Raw genomic sequence first — 18162 nt, forward strand, 5'->3', positions numbered from 1 at the left:
CAATCTCAAGGCCCTTAATCTGTGTCCATGGCTGAGGGCCACCTCACCATATCCAATTTCAACCAAAAAAACAAAAAATTCACATCCAGTTCAATCTTCATCTTCAACGTTAAACCCTGCACCTCCCATCGACAGTTAAACCCTAGCGTCACCATTGAGATGGGGTTGAAGCTTCTTCAAAGAATTGCGACTGCGATTGAAATTGGGAAGAGTAGCAGGTCATACTACACAAGCAGGACCAAGAAACCAAGCCTCTACTCCAAAATCAGCCCACTTGGAAATCCCAATACGAGTGTGGTTGGGGAGCTCGACGATTGGGTCTACAAGGGGAACAAGGTTCGTGTCGGAGAGCTTCAGCGCCTCATTCGTGATCTTCGCAAACGCAGCAGATTCTCCCAAGCCCTTCAGGTTTCGCAAAATCTCTGCACTCTTGTAAAATTTAAATTTGGGGAAAATGGATAATGAGACCAAAAATGAAACCTTTAGTGCTAGAAAATGCAATGCAGAGAAGGGTTTTGGTTGATTGTGTTAGTTGATGTAGATAATCATTGTTTTTTTTGTTAATTAAGCTGGAATTAGTCTGATGGGTAAGTTCTGATGAGCTACATGAATAGTTATGGCATGCTTCTGCTTTTGTTGTTCCAACATTTGTTGCAACTGATTCAAAATAAGATGTATGTGAGACTGGATCATGGTTGGACTGTTTGAAAATTTAAATAACTAATTGATTGTTTGTTGTAGTCCCTGAAGTTATGTTGGTTAATGGCTGCAGGTATCTGAGTGGATGAATAAGAATGGTGTGTGCATATTTTCGCCAACGGAACATGCGGTGCACTTGGACCTGATCGGCAAGGTTCATGGATTTTCTTCGGCGGAAAGCTACTTTGATAGCTTGAAGGAACAAGACAAAACTGAGAAGGCATATGGTGCTCTCTTGAATTGCTATGTTCGACAGCGCTTAACTGATAAGTCCCTTGCCCATTTTCAGAAAATGAAGGAGCTGGGGTTTGCTTCATTGTCGCTAACTTACAATGACATTATGTGTCTGTACACGAATGTTGGACAGCATGAGAAGGTTCGTGATGTGCTGAATGAGATGAAGGAAAACCAAGTTTTGCCGGATAACTTCAGCTACAGAATCTGTATAAATTCTTACGGCATGAGGCAGAATATTGATGGAATGGAAGAAATATTGAAGGAGATGGAGAGTCAACCACACATTGTGATGGACTGGAACACTTACTCTGTCGTGGCAAATTCCTATATAAAAGCAGGACTTACAAGTAAGGCAGTTGGTGCTCTAAGGAAATCTGAGGAGAGGCTAAATAACAAAGATGGTGAGGGTTACAATCATCTCATCTCTCTTTATGCCCGGCTTGGACAAAAGAATGAGGTCCTAAGACTATGGGATTTGGAGAAAAGTGCGTGCAAGAGATGCCTAAACCGGGATTTTGTGACTGTGTTAGAATCTCTGGTAAAGCTTGCGGAGTTTGATGAAGCTGAGAAAATACTGAAGGAATGGGAGTCCTCTGGTAATTGTTATGATTATGCAGTTCCTAATACATTAATCATGGGATACTCAGATAATGGTTTCCCTGAGAAAGCTGAAGCCATACTTGAAGATTTACCGAAGAAGGGAAAGGCCACCACCCCAAACTGGTGGACTATAGTGGCAAGCTCATATCTGCATAAGGGTGAAATGGAGAAAGCATTGGAGTGCTTGAAAACATCCGCCTCTTTGTGTGCAGAAAATAAAGGGCGGAAACCTAACCCGAAGGTGGTTGCGGGGCTATTGAGTTGGATTGGTAATAAGAGCAGTGTTGAAGATGCAGAAGTTTTAGTGAGTCTGTTAAGAAACATTGTCTCAGTAAATAGTCTAATGTATCATGCCCTAATCAAGTCTTATCTACGAGCTGGTAAAGAAGTGGACGAGCTTTTGGATCGCATGAAAAAAGATGACATTAATGAAAACGAAGAAACTAAGAAAATTCTTAGCATCAAGAAGGCATAACTATGGACCACATTTGTATTCTTATGCATCTCAATCATTTATAGAAAGACAACACATCATCGATAGTTCTCAATTTCAATTGAACACATGAGTCCTTTGTTATGACTTTTTATTGGTCCAAACTATATATATAGTAAAGATCCAATATCCTTTCTTCTACCACTTGTCTCTTACGTACATACCAAGATCTCTCCCTTCCCCATTTCTTCCAACCATACCAAAGACATTTTCAATTTTGCATCCTAATCAAATAAATTGCTACTTATGAACTCCCTGTTTGATCTCACAGCAAACATGAGACTTATCTCCTCAAAGCTTGGAATTCACATAAGTGAGTAACTCTCTTCTTACAAATTATTCTTCATACACATCGTCTGGGATTGAACAATGAAGATACTGTCTTATCTTGTTACCCTTTAAAAGCTTCAAACCTTCAAGATAATCTTGTGAACATTGAAAAATAAGGATAAAACTATTTTATTTTTCACAATTGATTCAATCATATACCAACCATTATAGGAGGCAATGAAAATAAAGAGATACAATGGAATGAAATGAATTCTACAAAGTTTCATTTCATTCCATCATTTTTAACAAATCAAAACAACCAAACATAGTATCATAATATGATTCCATTCCATTCCCCCTCATTACATAACCTTCCATTGACCAAAATTACATGATGCTATTATAAACTGACCAAAATCATAGTCCAAGGAGACATGATATGATATGCATACTATAGGGAGTAATTGACAATACAATTTTTTTTTTCTTCATGCATAGAAAACAAAGTAAAGACATAACAATTGTTCAAAACTAAGAACAATTGAAAATGATTAGTTTGCAGTTGCACTGAACACCTTGGCTATCTTGTCAGTAGGCACCAAGGGAAGATAAGCCGAAACTCTGTAACCCTTCTGGGCGGTGGAAACAACCGCCTCGTTGTACTTCTCCGAGCAGTAAGCAGCCTTAGGCAACACAGCGCCAGCCACCTGAGGGAAAAGCGGCAGCTGGTTCAACCTCCTCCACGCCGACACGGCGCACTGCTCCGCCTTAGGCTCATACTTGGAGTAAACAGTCCTAGCGAGACCGGAAGCAGATTCAACCACGCCGGCACGGCGGACCTCAGAGACGACAGATCGCGCCTGGGAGGACACGCTCTTGACGTTGGATGGAACATGGCGGTCGATCTCAGAGACGGACTCGTCAACCTTGCGATCGACGTAGCGGAGAAACTCGGCGGGGACCTGGTGGAATTTGTCGTAGACGGGGCCAACCACCGTCTTGACGGCTTCCTCGACGGTGTCGACGCCGGGCTTGAGTGGTCCGGCGCGTTCCTTGGCGTTGGAGTAGAGGATGGCGAATCGCATCAGGGCTTGGATTGTGGCGAATTGCACGAATTCCAGGTACTTGAGCTCTTTTTGTTTCTGATCTTCAACCTGTAAAATTCAAATTCAATTTCAATTTCAATTTCAATCAAAATCAGAAATAAGAACCCTAGATTGAACAAAGAGAAAGATGAATTTACCATTTGTGGTTGAGATTGGAGAAGTTGTTGTTGAGATTCAGAGTCGGAGGCCATGGATGAATGGTTGGAGAGAGAGTTTTCGAATTAGGGTTTAGGAATCAATTTGGAATTGGAATGAATTTTGAGAATTGGGGGAAAGTGGGTTTATATAGGGAAGGGAAGAACGGTGGCGTGGGAATATGCAGAAATTTAGGGTCAAGTGCCAACGACAAAACGCGTTAATGCTAAACAAAGTGCTTTTTCTTCCCCGCTAAGAAATTTCTACTTCTACACACTTCTTTTCTTCTATTCTATGTTTGGTTCATGTTATTTATTTTTAGACACACACTATCTTGGGTTTGACATGTTGACCTTGAGAAATTTTTAGAAATGCACTATGTATTTTTAGACACACATACTATATATTTCAGTTTTCTACTTTTATCCTGTTGTTGTTGACCTGGAGAAATTTTCCAACCTGAGATGGTTATAGATAGGTAGTATTTTGGATAGTGAACTAGGGATTTATGATGTATAATAATAATAGCTTGTTTATTTTACAATTTTAGTTAAATATAAGTGTGTGTGTGTGTGTGGGTGTTAAGGGAAACACGGTTTGAGACTTTGAGCGTTAAAAGTTAAAACTAAAAAATTGCTTTTTTAACGTACATTGTATTTTATTAATATAGAAATAACATATGGGATGAGGGTTGGGTTTCAGAGGTTATGAATGGGTTAGATTGAATGGCAAAATAAAATTCAATTCAATCCTAACAAAACTGTTGGGTTAGTTTGAGATTTCACATATGTTCTTTCTTTGAACTTGAACCGAACCACAGACAATGTTCATCGACAATGTTTAGATTAGATCGGGTTGATCAAATCGCCACTAAAATAATAATAAATATGAAATATAAATAGCTATGTAAACATAGAAAATTAAACACAAAATTTCACCACTAAGGCACTACCAAATGATTATGATAGTATACGTGTGTCAAAAAATTATTGACAATTAAGTATAGTTTAGATACTTGGCTTGGATCATATTTTATTTTTTCAAATCCGAGATCCGAACCAATCTGCTCAAATTGACAAAATTGAATTCAAATGAATCCGCGAATCTGAACCAAACCAAAAACTTTTGTCATTAAATTGGGTTGAACTGATCGGGTTGGTCGAATTGACCCAATCGTTTGCACCCCTAATTGGTTCGTATATAAGCCAAAGTCTAAGTATTAGTAGCTTATAATTGTTCCAGATCATCAATTAAGATAGCCTTGTATTTCTTTTACACTTTATGTGTAATATATGATCTTCGTGTGGTAGATGAGTGCCATGGAAAAGAAGATAAAAGATCTCAAAGTAATGGAAGAATATAAAACTTATATATAAATTTAAACTTGGAATCAAACATTTCTGAGTGCAGCCTAATTAACCCCTAATATAGAAACCTAGAATGCAGAAGAAAAAAAATCTCTGCATAAACATAACCATTTATTCCAAGTATTGCCAAAAGTTATGCTCTTATATTGTCATTGTCATATCTAGTCTAAAAAATCTCCAAGAACTAATTCTCAATCTGGAGACATAAGATTGTCGCTGGATGGATTCTCCTTGCAATCTATGTTTGGTAGAAGCATCAGCACTGCCTTCAGCTCCTTCTCCTCAACATGGCGCTTGCCCCTATTTTCAGTAAAGAGATCCTTCACGGAAAGAGCCATGCTTTGAATCAAAAATCTGTCTGTGCATTCAAAACCAGGTGGAGGTAACTTGTCTGATTTCCGGCTTACTGTATCCAACAATAGAAACACACACATGTATGTATTGTTTAGAGCAACACAAGTAATAACATTAACAACTAATATAACACTAATAATGATTTAGGTGGGGAATAATACCAATAATATCATACGTTCCCTGTGGCATGATGATGCCGCCTTCTCTTGGGGTTACACCGTATTTTTCAGGCTTCGATAGTCGAAGCCTAAAGGCCACATAGTTGGTCGTCTTGTTTATAAGATGAAGCTTACAGAAATCTTTTTTCTCCGTGAGAAATGTGAGTTCAGCGGGTTCAATTTGGAGAATCTCTGCATGATCCATTATATTGTTGAATGTGAGAGAGGCTGTGTTGTGTGAGTGATACTTGTGTGCAATTGTGCACAGGGGCGGACCCACATCCAAGTCAGGGGTTCAGATGAACCCCCTGAAAAAAAGAAAAATTCTACTTACCCCCTGTTATGTTTTTTTTTTGAACCCCCTGAGAAATTTAATTTGCACCCAGACCCCAACTTACTCCTCTCTCTCACACACACTCACAGACTCACGCTCTCACCCTCTCACGATTCACGCTCACCACGCCCTCACTCTCTCGCATTCTCACTAGGTCATCAAGATTCAAACACGCACGACACGGCGCATCACCACCGGCCACCACCACGCCACGCCACCACCGTCCACCAGTCCAGCCGCCCCTCTGCGGCTCTACCCTAGGTATGACCCCTCATGGAACCAGATGCACTCCGTGGATGTGTTCTGTTGTTGATTTTTCTGGGTTTCTTCTGGTTATTTTCTGGGTTTGCAGGTGCTGGAGTTGTTGGGTTTCAATCTAGGATGGTGGATATGGGATTTGCAGATCTGGATGGTTACTGTTATGGGTGTATTTGGGAGGTTTGGGTTTGAAGTAGAAGGTTAATTCATGGGGCTACTTGTGGCTCATTGGGGTAGCTATGGGGGTTGTGGTTTTTTTTTTTGCTGCAGTTGCAAAACCACAGCGAAGCACCTGTAATTGATGAATTACTTTGTCAAATGCATCCCTTTCATTTTTTCAATGCAGGACCTAGAACCAAATAAGCATGTGTTAAATGAATTTTTAGATTTGATTTGAATTGTTCAAGAACAATTTCAAGTTTCAACGATGGGTGATGAAAAATTGTGGACAGTGGGTGGTTGAATTTGGTTTTTAATTCAGCAGGTGAAACTGTGAGTTGTGTTCTTCCATAATTAATTAGATAATTTCAAGGGTGATGGTATTTTCAAGGGTGGTAATTGTAATCCAGCGGAAGTATTTGAGAAGAGTAAATAGAGGGCATGGGAGTGGTTGCGGGCCAGGGATAAGGATTTCCTACATGCTTTTGGAGAATGGTATTGCGTGTATTGCTGATGAGTTGAGGATGATATTGCTGCAGCAGGAAGGAAATTTTTAATCTGATTAATGAGTGATATGGTTTTGATGTTATTGGAAAGGTCAAAGGAGTAGTAAGGTAAGGTATGAATAGATGCAGCGTGTTTAAATGCTGGGAGACTCTGGCATCTGAATTTCAATTGGCATGGTGCGGACTAGAAGTGCATCTTGGAATTCATGAAGCTTTGTTATACATTGTTGGGATTCATTAGCGATATTGGGGGCATGGTCTTGACAACAATATGATATGTGGCTTTTAATTGTGAGGATCTATGTGAGAAGAAGGTTGATAGTTTTGCAGGGTTCATTCTTGGGCATTTGGCAGAGTTGCGTCAGCTTAATTGGTTGGTGAATTTCCATGGCTGAAATTGCTGGTGTTAGGAATCAGCTTTGGCATTTGAAGATAGTCTAGACTATAGTACTCCTTGGAGGTATCTCTATGGCTTAAGTAATTTAGTACTCTTTTTAGTGGTGTATAATAAATCAGTCCTTCTATTCTAGTCTATTGTAGTGGGATTGATTAATTTAATTTCACTTTTGATGACAAAAAAAAAAGTGTGCTTGTAGTCTTCATTTAATTACATTTTTATCGATTTACTCATTTGAAAAATTTGAACCCCCTGACCCCGGGGTCCTGGATCCGCCACTGATTGTGCATATGAGTGAGGGAGAGAACTAGGTAGCAAATGATATATATAATGTGAAGTGGCGGTTTGTATTATAATATTTTGTATTAATTTTGTTTCTTAATTTCCTTTATCAAACGATAATTGATTTGTTACCTTGTATAGGAGACATTAATTAGGTTAATTATAGGAAACTTGATATGTGATATTAGATTCATTTGTAAAGGAAATTGATTACTAGATGGTTTAATTTGGATATGTTGCTGATACGTACATGCTTGAAAGCATCTTCTCTTAGCCATATATATTGATTGAGTCCCTGATTCAAGTTGGAAAAATCCGTGAATTAAAAAAAAGTTGAAAACCATGGTATTTAAATTACGTATATTGTCTCCTAATATCTTGATTTCTTCTAGGAAATGGATTTCTGCGTTCCCAACAAATGTGGAAGTAAATTATTTGTGCAATAGTGAAGAAAATGTCGAGTGAGAGAATGTAAATATGGGCCAAGTGAGTTTAAGATTTAATCAACATCCTTAAAATTGATCTAACGGTTGCTGTTAGTATACTTCTCATTTTCACAATAACAAGAGTGTCCAACAAGAGTTCTCACATAATATGTTCAACGTTGGTCAATGTCTCAAATTCCGGTCTTCAACTATTTTAATTATAATTTTGAATATAATGCAATTACTTTTCTTGATTCAGTCATAAAACTTATTAAATAAATTCCATTTTAGGTTTATATACCCATAGGTGTCATCTATTGAGGTAATTACATTAAAAAAACATATATTGAGGTAATTTTATTCTACTCGGGTGCAGTAAATGCTAACGGTTTCTCGAAGAATGTGTCTGTTAAGGATCAAACTTTCAAACTCTGGAGTTCCAACAACTACTTTTAACTATTGCAAATCGACACCCATTGAGTATGATAAGTTCAATATAAATCCCAATATCAAGTTATAATCACTGAATCAATCACCAAATTATCATTAATCAAAAAAATCAAATGAGTCACCCATTTATAATAATTAGCATAACAATCACTAAATTGTAATAAAAAATGAAATCAATCTGAGAATGAAGTACTATGCGAAAATCAATCATCAATCATTGAATTACAATTAGTGACTGGACTATCAATGAAACTTTATTATTATTATTATCATCATTGTCATCTAATAGAATTTGATTTTTTTTTGAAATATATATATATATATATATATTCTACAATTTAAGCATATTTTCTTACCTTTTCATTGCGTCATTTTTTTTTTTTGACGGGTATTCTGTCATTTATTATTTTAAAGTGTGCCGCAATTTAGCCCGAAAATTTCTACATAAAATTATCATAGAGCCCATGAAAAATCAATCGGCAATTTAAGTGGGGATCATAAGTTCATAACCATTCATTTATCTATCATTTATTATTTTATTTGCGGGTTATTTTGCCAATAAGGAAACCTGAGATTTGAATATTTGGTTTAGTCCCTTAAAAAACGAAAGATATATAATAAAATCATAATCAGTATATAAGAAATCACATGATTAGAAATTTTCATGCAAATATAAAAATGTACATTTCCTCTATTACTTTGCTAGGAAGATAAAGAAGAAAAAATTTATTTTATTTTTTTCCATTTATTATTTTGCAAAGATTAAGACATTAGTCTTCTTAAGTATTAATAAGGTTATTATATGTAGACTTTTTTTCTTGTCACTTTAAAGGAAAGAGCTACGCTATCACTTATTTTACATTATTATATTGTCATTATTACTTTGAAAGGCATGATATTTCTTTTCTTATTTTTTCATTTTTTATTTTATTTTCTGGTTATTTTGCCAAGAAGGAAAATTAAACATGAGGTACTTATTTGATTTTGTCAAAATTTTTAGTTGAAATCAACTATTTGGTTTTGAACAAGGGGGTTGACACAAGTGGTGAATGTGCATTTCCTTAAGAGATTTCGCCTAGACTTCTGGCCCGGATTCGATCCCCGCTGAGGTAAAAAATAGTACTTTTATGGCCAGGGACATCACTACCGTATCCCGAGCCAGATTAGTCACATGGGGCCCATTTCCCCATGGAGACTGGTGGTCAAAGAAAAAAAAAGATTTTCTGATTGTTTACATGTCAATGAAATTTAAAATAAATTTACATAACTCCTAAAATTTATAGCTCTTATTCTCTTGAGACTAAGAATTGTTTCTCTAAGAATTCATTTTCTTTGATGTACAAAAATGATTTCTTATATATGTGATTAGGATTCTGTTGTATATGTATTTCCTTTATTAACTGACTGTTGGAGCTTTCCATGAATCCATTCTTTATTTTGGAGGTTCTCTAACAAAGGAAATACCTAGGGATGTGCATTCTTTTGCACCATGGATGTTTTTAGGTTGAAAAAAGTATATAGTGTGCACCATAGATGTTGGATCAAAATGTATTGTCTCTGTTTTTGTTAGCAATTTACAATAGATATGCATTTGCCTTATGTGCATCATAAGTCAAAGTTGTAAAGATATTGCAATGGATGGACAATGAAATATTTAAATAATTCGTATGTACTTCATATTACCTAAACTTTTAAGGTAAAAAAATGATTAAACATAAAATTGTAGAAATTGAGTTTAAATGAATATATAGAAAAAAGTAAGTAAAATAAGATTAAATGATTTTTACAATAAGATCAATTTCAATCTATATATTTAAGATTATAAAATAATTAAGCTAGTTTTTTTTTAAGGAAAACTAGTTAATAAAATGGCTTAATTTTTTATTCAAAATACAATTTTAATAAAGGCTTTTTTTTGGTACATAAAGCACTTCAAACAATAATCGTTTTAAAAACCTTTTATTGAAATAAGAGTTTATCCACGGCTGACAACAATGACTAATCTCTTCGCCATTGGTGCTCACACTAAGCAGTAAATGATTGATCACAATATGCGCTGCATTTTCATAGGCGAAGATCGAACCCCGACCTCATGGTTAAGCGACAAAGTGAGTTAATTACTACACCACACCTTGTAAGTGTTTTATAATATACTAACTGTAAAAGCAATTTTGAGTTGAATCATTCATATCAGCTCAACTGAAGCGTCAAAACCTCATAATCTGTAGTTGCAAGTGAACAAAATTTGCATTTTACCCGCATGCTATCAATGCTTAGAAGAAAAAATGACATGTACCTAGCAAACCCAAAAAGGATATCTTTTGATTTGGTTCCTCATATTTCAAAAAATGTTCCAAAAATTGGGTGAATTACTCCATAGGGCCAAAGACAACCTTAATTCCAATTTTCATTCGATAGCTCGTCACAGATGGCATATTGATTACTGCTATCTATGTTTTGAAAAAACTCAAACGTTTCCGCTCTATGCTTTGCAACCGGATCAATATTGTACCCGCTGTTTCCCCTTCAACCCACTTTATGGATTCCTCCTCTAATAGTTTTAGTATCTGTAAAAAATCAAAGACTACTACGTCACAAATTGTCACAACAACAGCCATGCAAATTCAAACATAAATATATAGCAAGTTGAACTTCAAGAAATCAATCAATCTTACCACTAGTCTCCTGCGAGACTGTTTGGTTTTTTCTTGATCATTCGCATCAATGATAACCTTGAGGTACTCAAATGCTGATGGAGGAGATAGAGGAACATTCAAATTACCATTGAAAACAGAAGGAAAATTGAAAAGGTATAAAGAATTTATACTGATTAGTATAGTTCAATTCCAAAACTTACATGGAATGCCAGAAAGAGAAGAAAGATGACTCTTAAGCAGACGCTTAGCTTCCTTTGCACCATGGTCTTGCAAGTCAAGCACCATTTCTTGGTCCTCTTCAGTGCTGCCAACAAATACAACAAAAGAAATATTGTATTATCTATCATACAAAACTTCCCATGCTAGGAAACAAAAAGTGAAGCAACGCAAGTTTTAGAGCAGAAGATATTAACCTAGTTCCGAGAATCATTCTGCTAGACTCTTCATCTGCATCACGAACCTTTTGGAGAAAAAAATTTCCCTGTCATGGCATACGCCAGTGAAATGACAAAATTTGATTAACCAGGATAATTGTAAGTTTGCTAAGTTAAGACTAAACACATATTTTCTGAAATAATGGAAACTAACCCTAGATGCTGAAAGGAGTATCCATTTATGATACAGTATTAGTAAAAAAGAGTGAATGAAACATGAACACAGCTACAAGCAGGCAAGGAAAAAAAACGAAAAGAAAACCAGCACTAATAGCACACAAGAACCCATTATATCAATGAACTGGAAATTCACAACTTCTAAAAAAAGTCAACGTTTATCGTATCACTAAGAAACTTATTGCCAGGGACAATCTATAAAAACAATACCTCAGCTAAGAGTTTTTCTGCTTTAGTCTGATCCCCCTTGGCAAATGCATCAACTGCCTGAAGTGACAAGTGATCCATGAGTGTACTTTATAGTGTACAAAGCAAATAACCCCAAACTATTTAAAAATCAAATGTGGGACAAAAATATAACCCCTGTTATGCTGGAAAAAAGAATGCAACATACTGCTTTGTAATATTCATTCATTGTCGCTCGATACTCCTTCACAGCTCTACGCAAACTTTGGTACTCCTCCTCGTCCTCCGCATCTGCAATGCGCAGAACTAATATTATACAAAGTAAAACTCAACTTCAAAGGGAGAAAATAAAAAACAACAACAAAAGCTTTGTCCCACTAAGTGAGGTCGGCTATATGGATCACACTACGCCATTGAGCTTGATAAAAAAAAACCAGATTTTGAGAGATATTATTGATAATGAGGTCACTTTTACAAATATCTTCAAATGTATTTTTGGTCTCCCTCTATCCCTCTTCACAGGACTAAAGACCATATTATCTACCCTTCTTACTAGTGCTGCAGAGGTCTTCTTTGTTCACGTCTATAATACCTAACCGATTTTCCATCAGCTTCTCCACGATAGGGATGTATGAAGTACTTGTTCTAATTAAAACAGCAAATATTCAAATAATTGGCAGAGTGAGAGCAGCATGTGAATCAGCTAGTTGTGATAGAGATCCAGAGTATAATAGGGTGCGCATGTTATAAATCGGTGAGGAAAGAAGCTACTCTAACTCTTACAGAGAGAATTCTTCCCTTCCAAACTGAATGCACCATCTCCCTCAATAAATGTCATATAACTCAATAACTGAACGTTTAACAACCAAAAAAATAACTGGAAATCAAGTTTTCTTGAATATCAAAATGACAACCGAGATTGAGAATCGGATTTGCCAGGAAAGTGGATGGAAGTACCTTCTACATTTCGAGAGAAGTCCATGTCGATCTTGTACTCTTTCATCGAGTCTTCGGGTGGTTCAGTAACCACATGTCCATATCTTGAATTCGTATTCACATGATTTACAATTCTTCTTGGAGGTTCCTCGGAATACTCATGATAATTAAATAATGAAGACAGGACTTCTTTCTGAAGGTCGTGTGTCCCTTTCTGTTGCAGCTCCTCATTACTGTGGATAAAAAGAATATACATAACAACCCAAAGTATGGAATGGAAATGAATTGATTATGCCATTAGAGCAAAACACCAATCAAAACAAAAGATAAAGTAGAACTCCCTTATTTTTAAAAGTAAATAAGATAATGTCAGATATAGTAGATATAAACATAAACAAAAAATGAAAGGAAAAAAGAAAAAGAAAAATATACCGTCCGATATTTAAATTCTCAGACTTTCTTTCGGACGAAGGTTCTTCAGATTTTGGTTTTGTATCTGTAAACTGTGAAAGTACAGTTCGCTTAAAATGCATTCAAGAATCTAGATGACTATCAGAGTGTGAAATTGGAGACATCAAGATATAACTTTCAGCATAAAAGGAGATAGTAAAAAACAAAGATAGAGAATACAAAACCATAGCCAACACAAAAAGAACAGGAAGCCAAAAGCTAATTTTTTATTGGATAATAATCAAGGGAAAAATAAAAACCAACAATGGACATGGCCTAAACTAAATGAAGAAAAAATTAACGGGGGAAGGGATCAGAAATATATGTTTCACCAAAAATTATGTCCTCCCTTTGTGAACAATTGGTTACGAAAAATGATTCATGTATATCATTTGACAACATTCAACAGAAAGGCTGGCATGTGGCAAACATCTTTCAGAACAAAAAGTAACAGAAGTAATCCTAATGCAGCTTCAAGTATCAAATAGGCTGCATTCAAACTAACCTTCCCAGCTGAATCCCCAACAGCTGATCTTTCGTCCGCAGCCACAACTGATCGATCAAGCAGTTTCTCCAAGCTCTGGATGATGACAATATATATATTCAACAAAGATCACAAGTGCTATTTTTCAATGCCCCACTATGATGTCATGCAATGCAAGTTAGAGATGTAATTACAAAATTGACATTAGGATAATAGGATCCCATGCAAACTAATTATGTATGTGTATTTCATTAAGAAAATCAGAAAAGTTGAGGTATCTTATGGACAAACCAGAAAAGGTAAATGAGTTTGAACCCTAAATAAAAGTATATGCCAAGAACCAATTATCCCAAAAGCTTAAGCTATTGGGTAAGGGCCACATGAATGATCATATTTCAGTATAGATACAATAAAAAGTAAATTTGCAGATCCTCATACAAATCCCAGAGGGGGGAGATAAGAATTAGAAAACATCAACAATGGCTGCATAAAACAATTATTATGTACCTTCTGCATGTTATACCCGCAAGTATCTGCATGTTTGCAACAAAACCAGGCAGCTGTTAATACAAACTAAAGAAATAAAGCTAATAATAATATAGTTCAGCTTATGAGTTACTTGTCTCAATAATGAAATTAATTAATAGGAAGCATTACAAAATGTTGTCAGTTGATTGCATTGTTTAGCACACAGTCAAGCCAGTATACTTGATAACTAATAGTAAGAAATGATAATACAAAGTAAAACCAGATTTATTAGCATAACGAAAATTGACACCCAAGATAGAAAATATGATGTTAAACAGCTATATAAAATGATATATTCAAGCCCAACATGATTATGATCAAAATAACTAAATTTACATTAAAAAATGATGTATCAGTTACAAACAATCAATAAAAAATTTAAAAAATTGATATTAGATTAGTTGAATAAAAAAGACTAGTAGATATGAGTTTTCTATAATGAAATGATCAAAAGAGAAGATGACACAAAATATCATAGAAAGGACGTAGAGAGCCAACAAGAAAGTAAGCTCGATATTGCAGAGATGAAAATATTACAATGGATAAAATGGTCACACAAAACTAGTTAACAATATGAACGAAAAAGATCAGAGAGTAATTTGGGATTTGGCCATTTGGGGTAGCACTTGTTATAGAAAATATGGTATAATTTTGTTTCAGATTATTTGGGCATGTCTAGAGAAGACCTGTAGAAATACTGGTAGAAACACATGCAAAGAACATAGACCAGATGGGAAAATAGCACAGCTAAAGGAAGGAAAAAAAGACTATATAACCCAATAAGAAGAGTTGAATTTGAATGGTTAGTTATTAGACATCCTTCATGATAGGACATTATAATGCCATTCCATCCATGTATCCAACCCTATCTAGTGGGAAAAAATTCTGATTATTGTTATTGTAGTTGAGATTCTAAACAAAAAAATTACGGAAATCTCAACAAATGATAGAAGAAAATAGCTTGAATAATGTTTCATCGGCAAAAAGTTCCAGTTATGTAGTTGAGATTATTAAAAAAATTAAGGAAATCTCAAACATGTGAGAGAAGAAAATAGCTTCATTAATGTTTCAACAGCAAAAAGTTTCGGTTATGTACCCAGAACTTCTCGTATCATATTTCTGTCAAGCTGAAAGCCCTCTCCAAGCATTTTAAATAAGAAATCTTCCATGTCCTTGTGAAGCTGATCACGCTTGAAAGTATTTGGCTTGCTTTTTTCACGCCAGATTCCAGTCATCGGGAATTCCTTGGCATCCAACTTAATTGGTTTAGTGACACCATAAGACCCATTTGCCGAGGGCATCGGTCTAACATAATCCTTACCAATAACCCCTGAGACAGAACCTAATGAAACCGGGCGAGCTTTGTGCCTTGCGTTTTTCCTCTCTTGGCAGGGATTTTCAGAGAAATATCCATCAGATGATACTGAAGTCTCTTCAGCTCTGGAATCTGTCTTGGATGATTGGGTTCCAGAGGTGGAGGAGCTTCCCTGCATTTCATTCAAAATTTCCGCAGCCAAGTCTGCATTCCGGCTCGCCTTGCAATAGGCAGAAGCTATATCATCCAGAGAAAATGCAGGGTCAAAGGCATCAAGCAAGCACTTCAATGCCTGTTCTTCGTCATATGTGAGCACACTTTGCCCAGAGACTTCCATCCCAAATATATTTGAAATTTGAATCACTGTCAGATAAAATAGTGATAAGTTTATCAATTAGTCAAAATTCATTGTACCAGGGAATATAATGATGGCATCCTAAACTTATGCATATGCATAAGTTTTTGTTACAGAAAATCAAAGCATTTCTAAAGAATGTGTTACTGTATGTGTTTACATCCAATGTTGAATTGCCAATCATAAAAAACAAATTTCAGAAGAACAATTAAAGAAAGTAGACAGAGAAAAAAGAGTGAAGAGAGCATTGCCTTGGGGGAATGACTCAAGTACTCAAAGTATCAAACAAGACAAATAAAAGGTTAGTGCCATTTCTTCAATGCAAAGAAAACCATAGAGAAAAATTACATATGAAACATCAACATATTCATGTTCACACAATCATTTAAAACAAGACAGCAACTCAGAATCAGAATCCTAAACCATGAAAGAAAAACATGTTCCAAAAATTAAAAATAAAAACAGATAAAGTTAGGAAAAAAACTGCACCTAGATGAGATAACAATGCAATCAAACGGTAACCAGTGAGGCAGTGAAACCAACACGATCTCAATAAAAATGGCAAAAGGTGAAAACTTTACGAAAATGGGGAGGTGGGGTATGAAAAAAAGAAAAGACCCAGATGCGATTTTCTCGTTTCGTTGTTACTATGTAAGTTTCTGAGATTTGAATTCAACAGAATAAAATTTCTCACACAATTTGAACCCATTGGCAATAACTGAAGAGAAGAAGAATGAATACTCACCTGGGCATGCGAGAACTGTGGAGGGTGGAATTTGAAGGAGGAGAAGTCCACAAAAGCTGTTATTGCTCTGAGCTAGCAATATATATGTGAAGCTGGAAATAGTAATTGAATGAGAAGAAAAATGAAAAATGAAAAAGCAAAAAATAAAAAAATGAGAATATTTGGCTAAGAATTTTTTGGATATTGATTTTTACTTATTATTGCTAAATAAATAATACGTGTAACACTAAACATTGCATAGAGTTTGAGATATCTCACTATCTTCATTTCAGTCACATCATATTATATATTACTATGGTGTAAGTTGCACCACCTAAGTCATTCATGTACCGTAGTCTTCACCCATTATTATATTATATTATTATTATGTTTATCTTTTCAATATTTCAATATCTATTTAGTTTATTGGTCTACACTATTGCATGTTGGTTTACACAGATCTTTATTGTTATTGCTAAATTGCTAAATGCACAAATCAATCATATTCAATGAGAATTCTTCCTCAGCAAGCTTCTCTCAATCAAAAAAAGAGAATTCTTCCTCAGAAAGCTTCTTTTGAGTCATCCCGTCCAAAACAAGCAGCTTGTCTCTAAAGTTTTTCAATTTTTTTCAGAAGTTAAAAATAAAAAATAAGATCTTTGCAATTAAAAACCAGTGAGACAGGATTTTGTAATCAGTGATGGAATAGATTAATCTAAATAACAAATAAATTATTAAAGTTAAGAGTTATCGTTATCGTTATTTGTGTGATTTGTTGATTGAAGAGGGCTACGAATCGCATTATCTAATGTACATTTGAAAGTTTATTATATACTTATACATGTGAAAAATTAGGAATGAAATTATGCATATGCCCTCGATTTGTCATCCGCATTTGCATCTTCTCTATTCGATCTAAGGAGGAATCTCTTCTTCCCCATATTTTTTTTAATTTATTATGAGATTTTTTTTCAAGCTCCCACAACTCTGAAGGATTTTCATTAAAGATTTGAGATTTGTGAAATCTCATGGGGTTATGAGTTTAGGGTTTGTTAATTTCATGGAACATCCATATTTAGGGTTTGTAAAGGCTAATTTATAGGGATGGAGTTTCAAGATCTAGAAAAAAACATCAGAAAGAGAGTGAAACCTGAGAAACTACTGATCGTCGCAGGTGAAAGTCACATCACACGTGGTTGATTCACATATGGCGCTAGAGTTGCAGCTGGTCGTGAAGGTGCGGCTATTGTAACTGATGAAAGCGCAGCAGTGGGATGGAGGAGGGGCGGCGACGAGAAAGTGAGTGAGTGTGTGAGTGGTTGTGTGTGTGTGTTGGGGGGGGGGGAGTTGGGGGTGGGTTCGGAAAAAGGAGTATTTCAGTCATTTAATTGAGTTAATATCAACTATTCAATATTTTAATATTAAATCAACGGTGAATTTGTTCACATGTGTCAACATGTGATGTTTTCAAATGTTCATTAGACAACGCATGTTGTAGAGAATTAGAATCTCTTTCCTTTTTTCTAAGCATAATAATATTAGTGGTTTGACACAAATTATGAGAGAAAAAATAAAAGGAACTTTGTTGTTTTGTTAGCTTGAAATTCTTTTGAGAGCAACTTAACTTGTATCCAAACATGCATTAGAATTGGAATGTGGAATGTTTGCATTTTTTGTTCGTAAAGG

At 35.5% G+C, this 18162-nt stretch overlaps 3 protein-coding genes across 3 annotated transcripts; 1 reads left to right on the plus strand and 2 right to left on the minus strand.

Annotated features, from left to right (window-relative positions):
- Positions 1–94: 94 nt before the first annotated feature.
- Positions 95–2170, plus strand: LOC130722380 (pentatricopeptide repeat-containing protein At4g21705, mitochondrial). Its single transcript, XM_057573087.1, has 2 exons — positions 95–408; positions 773–2170. The coding sequence occupies exons 1-2, from the start codon at positions 160–162 to the stop codon at positions 2009–2011; spliced, it is 1488 nt and encodes a 495-aa protein (XP_057429070.1). The 5' UTR covers positions 95–159; the 3' UTR covers positions 2012–2170.
- Positions 2171–2625: 455 nt separating this feature from the next.
- Positions 2626–3720, minus strand: LOC130722381 (stress-related protein). Its single transcript, XM_057573088.1, has 2 exons — positions 3543–3720; positions 2626–3453 (listed from the first exon to the last, which is right to left on the minus strand). The coding sequence occupies exons 1-2, from the start codon at positions 3594–3596 to the stop codon at positions 2851–2853; spliced, it is 657 nt and encodes a 218-aa protein (XP_057429071.1). The 5' UTR covers positions 3597–3720; the 3' UTR covers positions 2626–2850.
- A 6672-nt stretch (positions 3721–10392) lies between these two features.
- Positions 10393–16643, minus strand: LOC130724180 (putative nuclear RNA export factor SDE5). The gene is made up of 12 exons (XM_057575354.1): positions 16498–16643; positions 15179–15760; positions 14062–14087; positions 13576–13650; positions 13053–13123; positions 12642–12853; positions 11893–11975; positions 11709–11765; positions 11301–11368; positions 11088–11191; positions 10906–10979; positions 10393–10797 (listed from the first exon to the last, which is right to left on the minus strand). The coding sequence occupies exons 2-12, from the start codon at positions 15732–15734 to the stop codon at positions 10681–10683; spliced, it is 1443 nt and encodes a 480-aa protein (XP_057431337.1). The 5' UTR covers positions 15735–15760; positions 16498–16643; the 3' UTR covers positions 10393–10680.
- Between the last annotated feature and the right edge of the window lie 1519 nt (positions 16644–18162).

Source organism: Lotus japonicus, chromosome 6 (genome assembly GCF_012489685.1).
Source record: "Lotus japonicus ecotype B-129 chromosome 6, LjGifu_v1.2".
In the NCBI taxonomy this organism is placed as follows: Eukaryota; Viridiplantae; Streptophyta; class Magnoliopsida; order Fabales; family Fabaceae; genus Lotus; species Lotus japonicus.

Bases quoted from the DNA above. Each gene is read 5' to 3' on its own strand.
- LOC130722380 (XM_057573087.1), top strand. From the start codon at position 160: ATGGGGTTGAAGCTTCTTCAAAGAATTGCGACTGCGATTGAAATTGGG. The intron at 409-772 runs GTTTCGCAAAAT...TAATGGCTGCAG, and splicing joins GATTCTCCCAAGCCCTTCAG to GTATCTGAGTGGATGAATAA.
- LOC130722381 (XM_057573088.1), bottom strand. From the start codon at position 3,596: ATGGCCTCCGACTCTGAATCTCAACAACAACTTCTCCAATCTCAACCA. The intron at 3,454-3,542 runs GTAAATTCATCT...TGAATTTTACAG, and splicing joins TCCAATCTCAACCACAAATG to GTTGAAGATCAGAAACAAAA.
- LOC130724180 (XM_057575354.1), bottom strand. From the start codon at position 15,734: ATGGAAGTCTCTGGGCAAAGTGTGCTCACATATGACGAAGAACAGGCA. The intron at 11,766-11,892 runs GTATGTTGCATT...TTGTCACTTCAG, and splicing joins TGAATGAATATTACAAAGCA to GCAGTTGATGCATTTGCCAA. The intron at 10,980-11,087 runs GTAAGTTTTGGA...CTCCTCCATCAG, and splicing joins TTCTCTTTCTGGCATTCCAT to CATTTGAGTACCTCAAGGTT.